The sequence below is a fragment of the Rhineura floridana genome, chromosome 6 (genome assembly GCF_030035675.1).
Source record: "Rhineura floridana isolate rRhiFlo1 chromosome 6, rRhiFlo1.hap2, whole genome shotgun sequence".
Taxonomy (NCBI): Eukaryota; Metazoa; Chordata; class Lepidosauria; order Squamata; family Rhineuridae; genus Rhineura; species Rhineura floridana.
Window position 1 is genome coordinate 55,361,517 of NC_084485.1, and position 17,647 is coordinate 55,379,163.

General features: G+C 42.6%; 1 protein-coding gene across 1 annotated transcript; it reads left to right on the plus strand.

The window, feature by feature from the left end:
• Positions 1-2,172: 2,172 nt before the first annotated feature.
• On the plus strand, positions 2,173-17,333 carry BCL2L15 (BCL2 like 15). The gene is made up of 5 exons (XM_061630346.1): positions 2,173-2,503; positions 3,938-4,006; positions 6,241-6,371; positions 14,927-15,142; positions 15,668-17,333. The coding sequence occupies exons 1-5, from the start codon at positions 2,362-2,364 to the stop codon at positions 15,692-15,694; spliced, it is 585 nt and encodes a 194-aa protein (XP_061486330.1). The 5' UTR covers positions 2,173-2,361; the 3' UTR covers positions 15,695-17,333.
• The last annotated feature ends 314 nt before the right edge of the window (positions 17,334-17,647 follow it).

Sequence of the window (17,647 nt, forward strand, 5' to 3'; positions counted from 1 at the left end):
TTATATGTTCGGACCGCCTGGTCCTTGTTAATAATCTGGCCGCTGCATTTTGCACGAGCTGCAGTTTCCGAACCGTCTTCAAAGGCAGCCCCACGTAGAGCACGTTACAGTAATCTAATTTAGAGGTTACCAGAGCATGAACAACTGAAGCGAGGTTGTCTCTGTCCAGATGGGGGCGTAGCTGGGCCACCAACCGAAGTTGGTAGAAAGCGTTCCGTGCCACCGAGGCTACCTGAGCCTCCAGTGACAAGGAAGGTTCTAAAAGAACGCCCAAACTACGAACATGCTCCTTCAGGGGGAGTGCAACCCCATCCAGGACAGGTTGAACATCCACCATCTGGTCAGAAGAGCCTCCCACTAACAGCATTTCAGTCTTGTCTGGATTGAGCCTCAGTTTATTAGTTCTCATCCAGTCCATTGTCGCGACCAGGCACTGGTTCAGCACATTGACAGCCTCACCTGAAGAAGATGAAAACGAGAAGTAGAACTGCGTGTCATCAGCATACTGGTGACAACGCACTCCAAAACTCCTGATGACCACACCCAGTGGCTTCATGTAGATGTTAAAAAGCATGGGAGATAGAACTGATCCCTGCAGAACTCCATACTGAAAGCCCAGGGTGCCGAGCAGTACTCCGCATGCACTACCTTCTGGAGGCAACCCGCCAAGTAGGAGCGGAACCACTGCCAAGCAGTACCTCCAACTCCCAAATCAGCGAGTCTCCCCAGAAGGATACCATGGTCGATGGTATCAAAAGCAGCTGATAAATCAAGGAGAATCAACAGAGTTACACTCCCCCTGTCTTTCTCCCGACAAAGGTCATCGTACAGGGCGACCAAGGCTGTCTCTGTGCCAAACCCGGGCCTGAAACCCGATTGAAATGGATCCAGATAATCTGTCTCATCCAAGAGTGTCTGGAGCTGGTCCGCAACCACTCGTTCCAGGACCTTGCCCAGGAATGGGACATTTGTTACAGGCCTATAGTTGTTAAAATTTTCTGGATCCAGAAATGGATACATTCAACCACCCAGATGCTCAGCCAATCACAACACAGCATTCCTCAACATTCCATCACATGTACTCCCCCCTCCGATATTTAACCTACAAAACCAGCCCTTACCATAAATATTACACAAACATTACAGGGCATCACAAGGTACACACACTGCTGCACAGCAATCTGAATAGAAATGTGTATTTGGAACTTCTTATTTATTCTATGCATAGCTTTTCTTTCAGTTTCATATGCAAAATTCATGGCTGAATTGAGCAAAGTTAAAAGCCATTAACATAAAGAAGAGACTAGCCCACAGAAGAGATGTCTTGTTTGATTTTGTGGTACAAATAACTCCTGACAAAGTATTAAAATTCACTAATCTAGAATCCGTTAGCGCTTCTCCCACTACATGGTATTTTCTTTTTAAAGGACAATAGGGATCAATGACTTCAGGGAATACTAAACAACAAAAGTAAAAGATGACCATTCAAAACTCTTTCCAGGCATGGTGATAAGATTTATTTGGGATCTTGAAAGCCCCCTTAGGCTGTGCAATCCACATAGGAGTAAGCTCCATTGAATTCAGTGGGGCTTACATCTGAGTAGACAAGTATAGGATTGTACTATTTTGACAGAACAATTAATGCTAAACAGAGGTCTCCGTTTTGTACCTATGCTCCAAATTTTACCCATTACAGATAGAAACTGATATTTCAATGAAATATAAGCATATTTTGATGTACTGTTCTAGTCTGTAAACGTACTGTAAGTAAAACTTTTATTTCTCCAGGTTTAATGTACCATTTAGTTTAGAAAGTTCTCAGAGTTGAAGACAGTGATATATTTAGGCATAGTATACCTAGGAAAGACCTTTGTGTTGCAGAAAATAAGTGCAAAATACTACAAAGCACAACAGATGATGGTAATGCAGTTGAAATAATGGGGGGAAATGTGAGAAACTGATATATAGTCAGTTGCCATATGGGGATGTGCAATTGCCATTCAGATGACTCACTGCTTTTGTAAGCACTGAGGTTCCTGCAAGGAGGAAGAGAGAGCAGAAGTAGACTTTGCTCGCTGATAACTTCCTGGTGACTTTTTCTGTTTGACACGGATAGCTATTTTAATGCTGAGAAGGGTGTAGCTGCAATTGCATGCAACACAAGAACAAACAAACGTCCTCTTGTAACGTGTGTAGCCTTATCTGGGAAGAATCTAGCTGTAGGTTCTATCCTCATACATTCTGACCCGGCAGCAGGTTAGGAGCTCTAGAGACTTCCATGCACAAACTCTCTTGCCATTGAAAGGATAACTGCTAGAAAACTGTGGCAGCAACTTGTGTTTGGAACAGAGAATAGCTAACATGAAGGACTCTGTGACTTTTGAGGAGCAAACAGAGCAAATTGTGCATGTGTTGCTTTCCAATCTCCCAGGGCAAACGCCAAGAACAGAATATTGTGGCCTTGACTTGCAGTTGCAGGGTGGTGGAATTGTGCGTGATACAGGTAAGTTTACTTTTTTGTGAAGGAGTATGAAGGTTTCTAGCTACTTTCCCCAGCTCAACAGTTGTAGAATCAGAAACTGCTAGTTAAGAGCTTATTGTTGGAGTGTAAGGATTTATGAAGAACTTTCTGAACGTTGGAGTGCACCCATCTACAGTCTGCTGATATAAAGATTTTGATCAGCTGCCTGCTGATCAGTGAATCAATTACATCTCAATACACTTTTTTATTTCCAAACTGAAATCTCAATAAAGATGCCAGAAGAAAAGGCCAGTTTTGGTTTCCTCTTTAATAAATCAGAATCAATATATCTTCACAAAGGAAACAGTTCTGTCTGAACCTTTCAGCCTTACTAATTATCAGTTTAGTTGGTTAAGAATTGGTGGAACCATTTAAATAGGAAACTTAAGTGGGAAAGAAATGAAATGGGGGGAAATCTCCAGACAAGATGGGAGGTATGTCAGACCTCCTTTCTTGCGCTGGGCCTGGCACAGATCTCTCACAAACCCACCACTAGCTGCCCTGAGACTTTGCCTTTGTCCTCTCCTTTTTACAGAATTAGCCAGTGTGGTGTAGTGGTTAGTGTGTTGAACTAACACCTGGGAGACCAGGATTCAAATCCCCACAGAGCCATGAAGCCCACTGGGTGACCTTGGGCTAGTCACTGCCTCTCAGCCTCAGAGGAAGGCAATGGTAAACCACCTCTGAATACCACTTACCATGAAAACTTATTCGTAGGGTCGCCACCATAAGTCGGGATCGACTTGAAGGCAGTCCATTTCCCATTTTCATTAAGTGTCTAGGTACACTTTCAGGCCAACAATCTCCTTGTATCTTTCTGTCTTTAAAGACTACATCCCTGGGTTGCCTTTGGATACCTGCTGCTGATACACTAACCATTCACCGCTGCCGCCATAGATACTGCTTCCAGCATCGGATTTTGCTCTGCCCACCCTTCTCTGTATGAACCCAGCCAAGGATCAGGCATGTTGTTTAACCAAACAGATTTATTAAATAACACTGGGAATGGATAAGATTACTTTGAATTCAGTTGTCATGCGTGTGGTTACATATAAATGATCTTCAACATATTATAGTTTCCCTTACTTCATATACTTTAGTCCTAAACCTGCCTCACTACCCGTCTAAATACACATCCACCCCTCACCCTCTTCAACCCAAAACCAGAACCGAATTGTCATTCTCCCCTATATACATTCAACCACCCAGATGCTCAGCCAATCACAACACAGCGTTCCTCAACATTCCATCACATGTACTACCCCCTCCGATATTTAACCTACAAAACCAGCCCTTACCATAAACATTACACAAACATTACAGGGCATCATGAGGTACACACACTGCTGCACAGCAATCTAAAACGAAATGTGTATTTGGAACTTCTTATTTATTCTATGCTTTTCAATCTCCCAGGGCAAACGCCAAGAACAGAATGTCGTGGCCTTGACTTGCAGTTGCAGGGTGGAATTGTGCGTGATACAGGTAAGTTTACTTTTTTGTGAAGGAGTATGAAGGTTTCTAGCTACTTTCCTCAGCTCAAGAGCTGTAGAATCAGAAACTGCTAGTTAAGAGCTTATTGTTGGAGTGTAAGGATTTATGAAGAACTTTCTGAACGTTGGAGTGCACCCATCTACAGTCTGCTGATATAAAGATTTTGATCAGCTGCCTGCTGATCAGTGAATCAATTACATCTCAATACACTTTTTTATTTCCAAACTGAAATCTCAATAAAGATGCCAGAAGGAAAGGCCAGTTTTGGTTTCCTCTTTAGTAAATCAGAATCAATATATCTTCACAAAGGAAACAGTTCTGTCTGAACCTTTCAGCCCTACTGATTATCAGTTTAGTTAGTTAATATTCTAACACTTGCAGCTCTACTAAGACTAAGAGCCTGTTGTTTTCCTGCTGGCACTGACATTAATAGTGAGGTTTGGTTTTGTACTATATTGGTAGCATAGAAAGTCACAGACCCCACGCCTTTTGCAGGCCGGTGCTTTCCCCTCTGTGCCAGCGCTAACAGTGAGGCAAAGAAGGGACTAAGCAGAATCAGCCCCTGCACCCCAAGGATAATGTAAAAATGGGTCTTTAGGAACCTTTATGTTGAAGTCAGATGGCACAAAGTAAGACAATGTCACTAGAGCAACAATATAGTATTTTGCACTTATTTTGGGCAAAAATGCTCTTTTAGACACAACACGACTTCCTACGGAGCAGATAATTTTGTCTGAATGTGCTCTTTGTCACTCTAAAACCTACTACGGTTTAAAATATGTCTAATTAGTGCATTTAGATTGATGTCATATGACAGGACAGTCAATCCATGTTCAAGCCTGCAATTTTCATATTTATTACTTTTATATCTCACCTTTCCCCTGATGAGCTCAAGGCAGCATGCATGGTTCTCCCCCCGGTCTGCCCATCTCATCCTTTCAGCAATGTTATGAAGTAGGTTAGGCTGAGAAATGGTGGCTGTCTGAAGGTCACCTAGTGAGTTTCATGGCCGAGTGAAAATTTGAACCTGGGTCTCCCCAATCCCCAGTCCAGCACCCTAAGTACTATACCATACTGGCTCTCAAGATAGTGTAAAGGCGTTGCTTTACTGGGCACAGTGGAATGCAACTTAGAGGTAGGCAAAAGATGGACAGCCTTCCTAAATATGCCACACTTTAAATCTAGATAATAGCAGCTGACAGAGGAAGAGGGTAGCTATGCCACCATATTGACATAAGGGCCTCCCGGCATGAACTTGTCACATGAACATAATATACTAGATCACGCCACAAAAGGAAAGGGCACCTGCCATTGTGCAGTCTGTAAGAAGAAGGACCCTATTGTCTTTGGATTTTCATCACAATATGGGTTAAGGCTGGACTGTAAGAAGCCATTGTTACACATATCACAGAGCAGAAAAATAATCTGCATATAGGGAGAAGCTGCAATGGGGAAGGTACTCACTTTGTTCATTGTTGCTCTAAGCTTCATGAATATTTTTTATTGGGAAGAGCATTGTGAAATAGGGTGGGCAAATGTAGCTAAGGACTTGCCAATAGATCTCTGTGTGACTTGCAGTAGATTACAAAGGATTTCTGACTCCCAATTTTTTAACAACAGAACAACATTACTGCCCAAAATCCAATAATGGATTTTTGTATGTTGGGATAGGATTGGCCTGTCCCAATTCCTGGGCTGAAATACACTTAAAGGCACTGTATTCCTTAATTCGAAGGGCATGTCTGCCCCTCTTTTGCATTTGGCTCCAGTTGGTGGACCTCTGTGTCTGGGAGCACGGTAGATCTTCCAAATTTGAAGTCCACCCTTTCCTATTTCAAAAGGAGAGGAAGTTAGTGTTCGCTTGAAGATTCAGAAGTTGACTTTTCCTATCAGTCTGCATTCCTGCCACAGTATCAAAACAAAGTGTGATGAATAAAGACAGATTTGCTGCAGGCTGAACTGGAATTTCTCTCTAATACAATAAAATAAACCCTCATCAGCCTCTCTCTATCTCACCTTCCATGACTGCTCTGTACTCTTTTCCCCTCTGTTATTTGTAGTCGTGCCTACTTCACTTTATGTTCTTTAGGTTTGTGTAGCCCTCTTCAGACAGTAATGCTATCTGGGCCATGCTAGATATAATTAATACCTTTAGAACTAAGATTTAAACTAAAATGCTATTGCATGAAGGGGGAAACCTAAGTCTCTGTTTGCTTCCTTTTAAGCCACGAGTAGTGCTGCAAGCCCTTTTGACCCATCTCATATTGCCAACACCCTGCAGCGCCTAGGAGATGAGTTTAATGAGGACTTGGAGAGATCAGCCCAGGAGGTCATAGCACAGAGAAATGAGGAAACGGTAATGTACTCTTATGCTGTCTGGCAAAAGAGTTCTCAATCCCTGTCATAGGGGACTTTCCTGCACTGAGAAAAACAACTTTCATGCCTATCTACATGTAACAAAGGCAAATAGAATAACTTGGCAAGCTTCTCTTCTGTCTTCCCTTTGACCGATGACTAATCAAGCAATTTAAGACATAGGGGTCAACCAGCCCAAAGCAGGTGCCAGGCACCATGATTTATTTATTTATTTGAAGTGTTTTATGCTACTTTTCCAGACAAAGTCTTCCCAACTTTTAAAGCCATAAATTACAATTATGAATCCTTAATAAAGTGATTATAAAACACAGTGTAAGCCTGCACAGTAACCATCATCAATCAAAAAACTAATAAGCTAGTAGCATAATCAATGAGATGATCTCAATAAAAAGTCATCTGAGACAAATACATATTGAAAGGCCTTTTGAAGGTCAAAAGTGATGGGGTCGACTGTACCTCCGTGGGGAGAGAGTTCCACAAATTAGGGCCACCACTGAGAAGGATGCCTCTAACATTTCGTGGACTTTCGCTTCCCACCAGTGGAAAGAAGCTATATAGGCTCTTCAGTACAAAACAGCCCCCCCTCCCCGAGGCATATGGTACTCTGGGGCAATGCTACATAAAACATGTATGTTAACTCCAGGTAGAGAATGGCTATTGCGTATGTGCCACATAGCAGGAGGTGAGCAGGAAGTGGAGGAAGAAAAGAAAGGGAAGAGAACAGGGGTGGAGGAAGTGCAGTGTCAACACTGTGTAGGACTGAACATTATACATTTTAGATTTTGCTCATTTTATTACAATATTTAGCATTGCATTTCAGTTATCCTGCACACTCAGATGAATCTTGTCTTTGGGTCTGTTTGTTTGTTTTAATAAGCACATTTTCAAAACATTTTAAGCAGAAAGATACTCTGCTGATGGTCCCAAAATTTTTGAAAACGAAAGGTGGCAGCCATAGGAATCCTTGACCTTGCCTGGGGCTGTTGACTTTTCCAACTCACTTGAGCTATTTGAAAGAGGGATTGCTGCAAATTCTTTGCACCGTTGTTCCATTTCCTCCTACTCTTTCAAGAATCTACAAAGCTATTCATGGGCATCTCCAGGAGGGGTAAGGGGCAATTTCCTCCACCCTCGAGAAGCCATAATCTTCAGACCCCCAGATTTCATTTTTTTTAAAAAAAGTCTCTAGCACCTGTAGAACCTGTGATATAATGTAAAATGTGTAGGCACTATTCCACTTTTTGTTTTGTGAGAAACCAGCCTGCTCCTGTCTTTCAGTATTTTTAGTTAATGAATGAACTGATAGCAATAACTGACATCTGAGGAAGCAGATCTAGCCAATTAGACAAAGAGAAGAAGGAACTTCTTCGTTTGTTTTTAAGCCTTTTGTGCTGGTCTACTCTGGTAGACCCCGTCTAGGATGCACACCTTAACATGGTGAGGGGGTTTGAGAGTGTCGAAGAAGTTGAGAGCAATGCCATCAGTAGTCTAGACCAAGAGGCTAGACTCTTAGCAGGGTCACCCAAGGTGGAATGGTCAAAGCTGAGACACCAGACTAAGATGCATCCAGACTCAGAGGAAGATAATGGTAAATCACTTCTGAATACCTCTTACCATGAAAACCCTGTGAATAGACTATCCAAAATACAACATGGAATAGTGCTGGAAGATGAGACCCCCCAGGTCAGAAGGCACTCACCAAGCTACTGGGGAAGAACAATGGACAAGTATGAGTAGTGCTGCGACTAATGTTGCAGCTGGGTCAAAAGGAAGCCCAGAGGCTGATGCGCACAGAAGTGAAAGGAGTCAGGAGTTGTATGACGTACAAAATAGGAACATGGAATGTGAGAAGCATGAACCAGGGAAAGTTAGAAATTGTCAAACAAGAAATGGAATGTATAAACATCAGAGTACTTGGCATGAGTGAATTAAAATGGACAGGAATGTGTCATTTTCAATCAGGCAACTACAAAATATTTTATGCAGGAAAAGAGAAATTAAGAAGAAATGGGATTGCTTTACTAGTGAGAAGTGATGTAGCAAAAGCACTTAGGAGCTATAATGCAAGGCCTGAGCAAGTGATAACAACGAGATTTAACGGGAAACCTATTAACATAACCATCATCCAAGTCTGTGCTCCAACGCTAAACACAGAAGAAGAGGAACTGGGAGATTTCATGCGGAAGTACAGGAAGAAATTGATCACACACCAAAACAAGATGTGCTGATAATCGTGGGAGACTGGAATGCAAAAGCAGGGAACAGAGAAGAACTAGGAATTGTGGGAAAATGGGGCTTAGGAGATAGAAATGAAGCAGATGAAAGACTCATTGAATTCTGTGAAGCCAATAATTTGTTTCTTGCGAACACATTTTTTGAGCAACTGAAAAAATGACAACTGTACACGTGGACATCACCAAATAGTCAATATAGGAATCAAATTGATTATATAATTGGTAGCAGAAGATGGAGAAGTTCCATGCTTTCTGTGAAAACAAGACCAGGAGCAGACGGCGGTACAGATCATAAACTGGTAATATCGAAAATCAGAGTAAAGCTAAAGAAGAAGTACAAAGCAATCATAATGCCAAAATAAAATTTCAGTAACATTCTAGAAGAATATAAAGATCAAATAAGGAACAGATTTGAGGCTTTAAACTTGACAGAGAACCAGAAGAATTATGAATTGAAGTCAGAGACATTATCAGGGAAGAATGCAAGAAGAGAATACCTCTAGTTAAAAAGAGAGAAAGACCTCAATGGTTGACTGAAAAAACTCTTAAAATGGTTAAAGAGAGAAGGAAAGCAAAAGCAACAGGAGATAGAAACATGGTTAGAACCCTAAATGGAACAATACAGCAACTAGTGCGTAGGGACAAAGAACTATTACAATAGTCATTGTACAGAAATAGAAGAGGACAACAAAAAAGGTAGAACAAGAGCCCTATTCCAAAAGATTAGAGAAATGAAAGGGAAATTTAAACCAAGGGCAGGGATGTTGAATAATCAACAGGGGAACACACCGATTGACCGAGATGAAATAAAAGGAAGATGGAAGCAATACACTGAAGAACTCTATAGAAGAAATGCAAGGATGACAGATTCATTCATGGAGGAACCGTATGATGAAGAACCAGAAATGTTAGAACATGAGGTGAAAGCTGCTCTTAAAATACTTGGAAGAAACAAATCACCAGGAACAGATGGCATACCAATAGAGTTGCTACAAGCTACTCAGACTGAATCTGTCCAAAGTATGAGAAAAAATTGTCAACAAATATGGAAAACTTAACAATGGCCCACAGACTGGAAGCGTTCAATATACATCCCAATTCCAAAGAAAGGGGATCCCAGAGAATGCAGTAATTATCGAACTATTGCCTTAATATCCCATCCAAGTAAAGTAATGCTCAAGATTCTGTAACAAGGCCCTTACCATATATGGAGCAAGAAGTGCCAGATGTCCAAGCTGGATTTATAAAGGGAAGAGGTACCAGAGATCATATCGCAAACATATATTGGATAATGGAATGGACCAAGGAATTTCAGCAGAAAAACAGCCTGTGCTTTATAGATTAGCAAAGCCTTTGACTGTGTCGATCATGAAAAACTATGGAATGCTTTAAAAGAAATGGGGGTGCCACAGCATCTGATTGTCCTGATGCACAACCTATACTCTGGACAAGAGGCTACTGTAAGGACAGAATATGGAGAAACCGACTGGTTCCCCATCAGAAAGTGTGTGAGACGGGGTTTATTTTATCACCCTATTTGTTTAATCTATACGTAGAACATATCACATGGAAAGCGGGATTGGACCAAGATGAAGGAGGTGTGAAATCTGGAGGGAGAAATATCAGTAATTTAAGATATGCAGACAATACCATACTACTAGCAGAAACCAGTAATGATTTGACATCAATGCTGACGAAAGTTAAAGAGGAAAGCACAAAAGCAGGACTACAGCTGAATGTCAAGAAGACTAAAGTAATGACAACAGAGGATTTATGTAACTTTAAAGTTGACAACAAGGACATTGTTATCAATATGTTGGCACAGTCATTAACCAAAAGGGAGACAATGGTCAAGAAATCAGAAGAAGGCTAGGACTGGGGAGGGTAGCTATGAGAGAACTAGAAAAGGTCCTCAAATGCAAAGATGTATCACTGAACACTAAAGTCAGGATCATTCAGACCATGATATTTCCGATCTCTGTATGGATGTGAAAGTTGGACAGTGAAAAATGTGGATAAGAGGAAAAAATCAACTCATTTGAAATGTGGTTTTGGAGGAGAGCTTTGCAGATACCATGGACTGTGAAAAAGACAAATAGTTGAGTGTTAGTACAAATTAAACCAGAACTATCACTAGAAACTAAAATGATGAAACTGAAGTTATCATACTTTGGACACATAATGAGAAAACATGATTCACTAGAAAACACAATAACGCTGGGAAAAACAGAATTTCTACTCTCTTTTTCTGAAGAGGAAGACCAAACAAGAGATGGATTGATTCCATAAAGGAAGCCACAGACCTGAACTTACAAGATCTGAACAGGATGATTTATAGCAGATGCTATTGGAGGTTGCTGATTCATAGGGTCGCCATAAGTCATAATCAACTTGAAGGCATATAACAACAAAACTCTGGTAGAGATGTGATTGCTGCCCCAAAGAAAACAATTCAGGTATCCTAGATTTTAGTGAAGGTGTGATTTGGAAGTAGCATGTCAATCCAAAAACAAAAGGTAGCATTCATGTTCTAACTTGGGTCTTATTTCATAGGAAAAAAGTGATTTCTTCCTGTGTTTTTAAACAATGACTCTTATTGGCGATCACTCATGGCCGAGTAAGATTGTCTTCCAAGATAAGGTGTTTAACAGTGGTCCGTAAGTGACTATGGAGGCCAATTCTGGATCCACACAGCCTCCCACAATGAGGACATAGGTTTCCAGATGGAAGATGGTTGCAGTCAAGATTTGTCTGACGTGCCTTCCACTTAGCTCGTTTGTCCCCTTCACCTTGTGTTCGTGCTTCTTCGAAGTCCACAGCACCTTTGATAATAGCCGACCTCCATTTGGGTCGTTCATGGGCCAAGACTTCCCAGTTCTCGATGTTCATGTTACATTTTTTTAGATTCGCTTTAAGAATGTCTTTAAACCTCTTTTGCTGTCCACCGATATTCCGTTTTCCATCCTTAAGTTGGGAATAAAGTAGCTGCTTTGGAAGGGTAATCAGGCATTGGAACAACATGGTCAGTCCAGTGAAGTTGATGTTGAAGGATCATTGTTTCAACACTGGTAGTTTTTGCTTCTTCCAAAACGCTAACATTAGTCCGTCTGTCTTCCCAAGTAACTTGCAGAATTTTCCATAGGCAGCGTTGGTGGAATCTGTCAGCTCCACACTGCATCAGCAGTGTCAGGGGGGGGCTGGAAATTCCTGGGTCTTTGGCAGGGAAGGAAAGTCCTAAGCCAGCAGTCGGGTTGTAAATCTGCCAGGCCGATCCAAAGCGTACTTGCCGAGTCAGAAGTCCAGAAGCGAGGTCAGTGGAGGTCCGGGATCAATTGCCAAGGAGGTCAGTCAAAGAGATGCTGCAGGGAAACTAGGTCTACACAAAGCCACGCCTGATGTTGCAGTCAGCAACAAGCTGCAGCCAAGGTGTGCCTTATAAAGAGCAGGATGGACAGCAGGTGTGAGCCCTCAGCGTTTGGGCCTTAAGGAGACAGGCCTGCCTCTCTTCTGCCTGACCTTCTGCTGTCTACGTTCTGCAGGTGAGGGGGGAGTATCCTGTTCACTGTCTGTGTCTGGCTGCAGGGCCTCTGCTGTCCCTGGGGTGCTCTGCAGCTGAGGGGCAGAAGGAGCTGGATTCTCAGGAGGCTCCTTCGTGTCTCCTGCTGCTCCTGGGTCTGCTGCTGTTACTCCCGAGTCATCCTCATCTGAGGAGTCCTCTGACGGGGCCATGACAGAATCTTTCAAGAAGCTGGAAGTGGCGTTTATAAATGGTCCATGTTTCACAGGCATACAGTAAGGTTGGTAGTACAATGGCATTGTAAATAAGCATTTTGGTTTCCCTGTGAATATCTTGATCCTTGAACACTCTATGCTTGATTCGGGAGAATGCAGCACTCGCAGAGCTCAGACGATGTTGAACTTCAGCATCGATGTCAGCTTTTACAGAGAGATGGCTGCCAAGATAGGAAAAGTGATCAATGTTCTCCAGCATCACCCCATTAACCTGGATTGATAGCGCTGCAGAGGGACTAGTTCGCACCTGTTGATGAAGTACTTTGGGTTTTTTTTAATATTAAGTGAGAGCCCAAACTTTCCATATGCTTCTGCAAAGACATTTAGGATAGCTTGAAGATCTTTCTCTGAATGTGCGGACACTACATTATCATCGGCATATTGACGTTCTACGACAGAGGTTGACATTACCTTACGTTTTGCTTTGAGCCTACTGAGATTAAAAAGCTTTCCATCTGCTCGATATATGATTTCCACACCAGTAGGAAGTTTCCCCTCAATAAGGTGTAGAATCAAAGCAATGAAGATAGCAAATAAGGTAGGAGGAATGACGCATCCCTGTTTTACGTCTGATCCGACTCTGAATGGATCGCTCTGAAAGCCATTGTTATCCAAAATTGTCGCTGTCATGTCATGAAGGAGTTGCAAAATATTCACAAATTTATAAGGGCATCCAGTTTTCAGAAGGATGGTCCAGAAGGCGGTTTGATTCACAGTATCAAAGGCGTTAGTCAGATCAATAAATGCCATATATAAAGGTTGATTCTGCTCCTGGCATTTTTCTTGAAGCTGTCATGCAGTGAAGATCATGGCCACTGTACCCCTGGAAGGGTGCAAACCATTTTGAGATTCGGGGAGGACATCCTCTGAGAACGGCAGGAGGTGATTTGTGAGGATCCTTGCAAGGATTTTACCTGCGGTAGCAAGATGACTCTACAATGCAGATGATTGTACCCATTATTGTACCATACTGTGTGGAATTGGCTGTGGCTGCGACAATGTGAGTTATGCAGCCCTGTCAAGTAAACCAATGCTGTTAACACCTATTTTGCAGGAGAAGAGGGAGTTAGAGTAGTATGAGAACCCTGATGTGTAGTGAAGTGTTATTATCCTAGCATGTGTTAGGGAAAACACAGGAGGGGCTATGAAGTTGTGGCAACAGTGCAATTAATTAAGGGCTGGAGGGAGTGAAGCAAGCCAGGGGAAAAAATGAGGGCTTCAGCAGTGAGTGGAAAAATAGCTAGATATCAGATCTACCCACTAGGTGTCATGGCCCTGTCAGAGGACTTATCAGACGAGGATGACTCGGGAGTAACAGCAGCAGACCCAGAAGGAGAAATGGAGGAAACTCCTGAGAACCCAGCTCCTTCTCCCCCTCAGCTGCAGAGCACCCCAGACACAGCTGAAGCCCTTCAGCCAGACGCAGCCAGTGAACAGGATACTCCCCCCTCACCTGCAGAACGTAGACAACAGAAGGTCAGGCAGAAGAGGGGCAGGCCTGTCCACTTAAGGCCAAAATGCTGATGGCTCACACCTGCTGACAAACCTGCTCCTTAAAAGTCAAACCTTGGCTTCAGCTTGTTGCTGACTACAACGTCAGGCGTGACCACTGTGTGTCTTTCTATACCCTGAACCTTGACTTGGACTGATCTCTCGGCAAACTAGACCCGGACCTTCACTGACGTCTCTTCTGGATTTCTGGCTTGGCACGTAAGCTTTGAATGGCCTCTGCCCTTATTTTGCTTCCTCCTTACTAGCCTGGCAGATTTATAGCCAAGCTGCTGGCTGAGGGCTTACGGCCTGGCAATTACCAAGGAATCTCCAGCCCTGTCTGCACCGCCACCGCCACTGCTGTCTCAGTGAAGAGCTGACACTAGGAAACCAGAGGGGTAGATCTAAAATACAAGTTTCTCAGAGGCCAGGTCTACCCAGTAGACCTGTTCTTTGCTGCTAGGTATGTATGTTTGGATAATAAATAAATAAGCCTTCTGCCCTGGAAAAATTAATGGAGACACCCATAAGTCTCTTTGACCAGAGGCAAGCAGGGAAAAACTAAATGTGCATATGTCATGGGAAGCAGAGCTTGGAAAAGTTACTTTTTAAAACTACAACTCCCATCAGCCCCAGCCAGCATGGCCACTGGATTGGGCTGATGGGAGCTGTAGTTCAAAAAAGTAACTTTTCCAAGCTCTGATGGGAAGTAATACACTTAAAAAAAACTTCCTACTTCCAGCAGTTGCTATCATGGGAAGCTTGTCTCATTTGACTTAAGCTGAACCTGGAGTACAATGAGCTTTAATTGTGGTCTTTTAGGAATCTCGGGTATGGAAAACAACTTGGTGTACAGTATATGATGAAATGCATATGACCCTATTGATAATGAGGATGTTGGGTTTTTTGTTTTTGTTTTGCATGATGCAGCTGTTCCCCCAGTATATTGGTTCTTCAACCTTTAATAATATTGTATATGCTAGAAACCTCCTCTAGCTGTTTACCACTTTGCTTACAGGTAGTGAAATTCAAAGAAACAGTGGCCACTCTCAGCAAGACCTGGAGCAGGCAGAATCCTGAGCTGGAGTATGAAAGAGCTTTCCTGGCTGTTGCTGTGAAATTGTTTACATACCTTGCAAGGAAAGCTCATTATATAGCCCAGTCACACTTACTCACAGAGACAATCAACGGAACCCCGCAAGTGAGACAATATATTGAAAGGCAAGGTGGCTGGGTAAGTTAAGCTAATGTTCCCCCTCATGGCTTAGCATTTGGGTAAACTCTGTTCAAAGACTGCTGTTCAGCAGCTCATCCAAGTAGTGTAAAAACTCCAACATTTTCCCATTACCTAGACTCAGTGATTTTATTTTATTTTGAATATTTATTTCCTTCCTTTCATTTGAAAGATCTTTAAGGCAGATTACAACAAACTGCAGTAATATAAAACACGCAGGGCTGATGGATGGCAACAGAGTGCAGTTCTGGGGCAGCTGGCAGTTGGAGCAGGGAGAAGGGGAAGCAAGATCCGTGCAGCTGCTAGTCCTCCCCTTGCCATGATAGGACACAGAGGGTGCACCGTCTCAGTGGCTCTTTGACTGACAGATGGGCACTCGCATCATCTTTTCTGTATGCTTCCATAATCCCAATGTATTTCTTTCACACCTTGTTTCAGTGTAATGGGATCTTTACAAGATGCCTCTATAAGTAGACAATTTATTTCCATTTGCTGCTTCATTTTTCTAATTCTTCTTTATTTCAGGAGTACTTTGGAAACAGAAGAGGATAAAGTAACCACTAATCTCTCTCTTTCATACAATAAGTGTTGCTGCGCTTTGTGCTGGAAAGCATTCCTGCACTGGAATTGCACAGCAGAGGGAATGTACAACCTGCATTTTTTTAAAAAAAAAAAAATCCTAATTAAAAAAATGATAGGTCTTGATGGTGATGTTACGTTGTGAGCCTTCAGTAATGCTGTAAATCATTCATGTAACCATAATTCTACACAGTACTCCAATTTGCAATGGCTTGGCTTAACTGATAACTAATTGCATGTTGCTGTGATAATTAGGAAAGTCCCTGCAATTCAAGTCTTGGAATCTTATTTCAGTATCTCATTTTGCCATCTGTAAAAATAAGCACAGTAGTAAACTTTCCTACAATAAGAAACTTTAAAAATAAGAATGCTTTTTGTGGATGCCCAATGGATTTGTCATCCCTTTATAACACGGATGGGGGAACCTGTGGTCCCTCCATATGTTCTTGAATTCCTATTCACCATCAGCTCCAGCTAAAAAAGCCAATGATCAGGAATGATGGGAGATGTAGACTAACAATGCATAGAGAGCAACAGGTTCCCACCCCTTGCTGCATAAGATTGGGAGGGAATTTCCCCTTCACTTAAAGTGGCTTTTTGCCGCTTTCCCCTATAGCATGGAGAATAACTCATTTCATTGAGCTGAGGGTATTGTGCTACATATCTGAATTTGGTAACTCAACTTGCTCATGCCACACTTGCTCATGCCACACTTGCTCATGCCACACCTGCTCTGTTTGTAACATATAATCTGAACAGTAATGCTGAACTGGTTATGGATGATTAGATGGAAAGAAGGATTCTGCCTTTGATAATAATTAGGCAGTTGGAGGTCCCTTCCTCCTCTATAGTTCTTTACTTCCCTGAGCTAAAGACTATCAAATCTGACATGCTTTTCACTAGACTGTATTGACCTACCTTAATGTAAACTTTGGCGATACTCTTATGTTAATGAAACATGCCTTCCTGCTCAGGAAACTCACCAGTTTTCTATATGATGTTCCAGTGAATTGGAATGAAAGAAGCCATGAGAATAACCAAGGGCTGATTCACACGAAGATTTAATGTGAAATGGGAGCCACCTGCACCCCATTTAGTTTGCACAGTTTACATGACATCGCAGACAAAGGGAAGGTGTATTGCTGCTTTTCCCTTTAAATCCAAATCAAAGCAACCTGCTGAAAATGCGGTAAGTGAAGGAAAAACTGTCTCCACTTTGCTGTGCTCCTCCCATGTAGGCTCTTTCCTCTGATGCTTTTTGCTAGGGGGTGGAACATTACTTCAGATACTCTCCTTTCTCCGCCCACTAAACTCTCCATGAATTCCATTTTACTTCCATTGGCTCAAGAAGCAACTTCCAACTGGCTGCTCCCAAACTGCTGCAGCCCTCCTTTCTTTTGTCCCTTACTTGCCCAATAAACTGCCTGCCTTCACTCCTGTTCTTTTGAACTCTTTCCACCCAAACTCCCTTGGGCTTTGCAAAAGTGAAGCTGAACTACCCCCGTGACTTTCCCTGAAAATTGTGTCAGCAGCAGTTACCCTTCATTGCAGTAGCATCTCTCTCTCTCTCTCTCTCTCTCTCTCTCTCTCTCTCTCTCACTCTCTCACTCTCTCACTCTCTCACTCTCTCACTCTCTCACTCTCTCACTCTCTCACTCTCTCACTCTCACTCTCACTCTCACACACACACACACACACACACACACACACCTGTCTCTGACTACCTAATTTTAAAAAAGAAAAAGGAAGAAAGGGTTTTACTAGGGATAGGAGACGGGGTCTAGTCAGTGTCATATCAGTTACACGCTGAGGCGCTCTCCTGGCTCCAGCCTTTAAGCCTGAACAGTCATGGGAATTGCATCCCCCTCTCCATTCTGAGTTCCATGCGCCCAATTACCGATGTGACAGAAGGCGTGTGCAGACACA

Bases quoted from the DNA above. Each gene is read 5' to 3' on its own strand.
- BCL2L15 (XM_061630346.1), top strand. From the start codon at position 2,362: ATGAAGGACTCTGTGACTTTTGAGGAGCAAACAGAGCAAATTGTGCAT. The intron at 6,372-14,926 runs GTAATGTACTCT...CTTTGCTTACAG, and splicing joins CACAGAGAAATGAGGAAACG to GTAGTGAAATTCAAAGAAAC. The intron at 15,143-15,667 runs GTAAGTTAAGCT...TCTTTATTTCAG, and splicing joins TTGAAAGGCAAGGTGGCTGG to GAGTACTTTGGAAACAGAAG.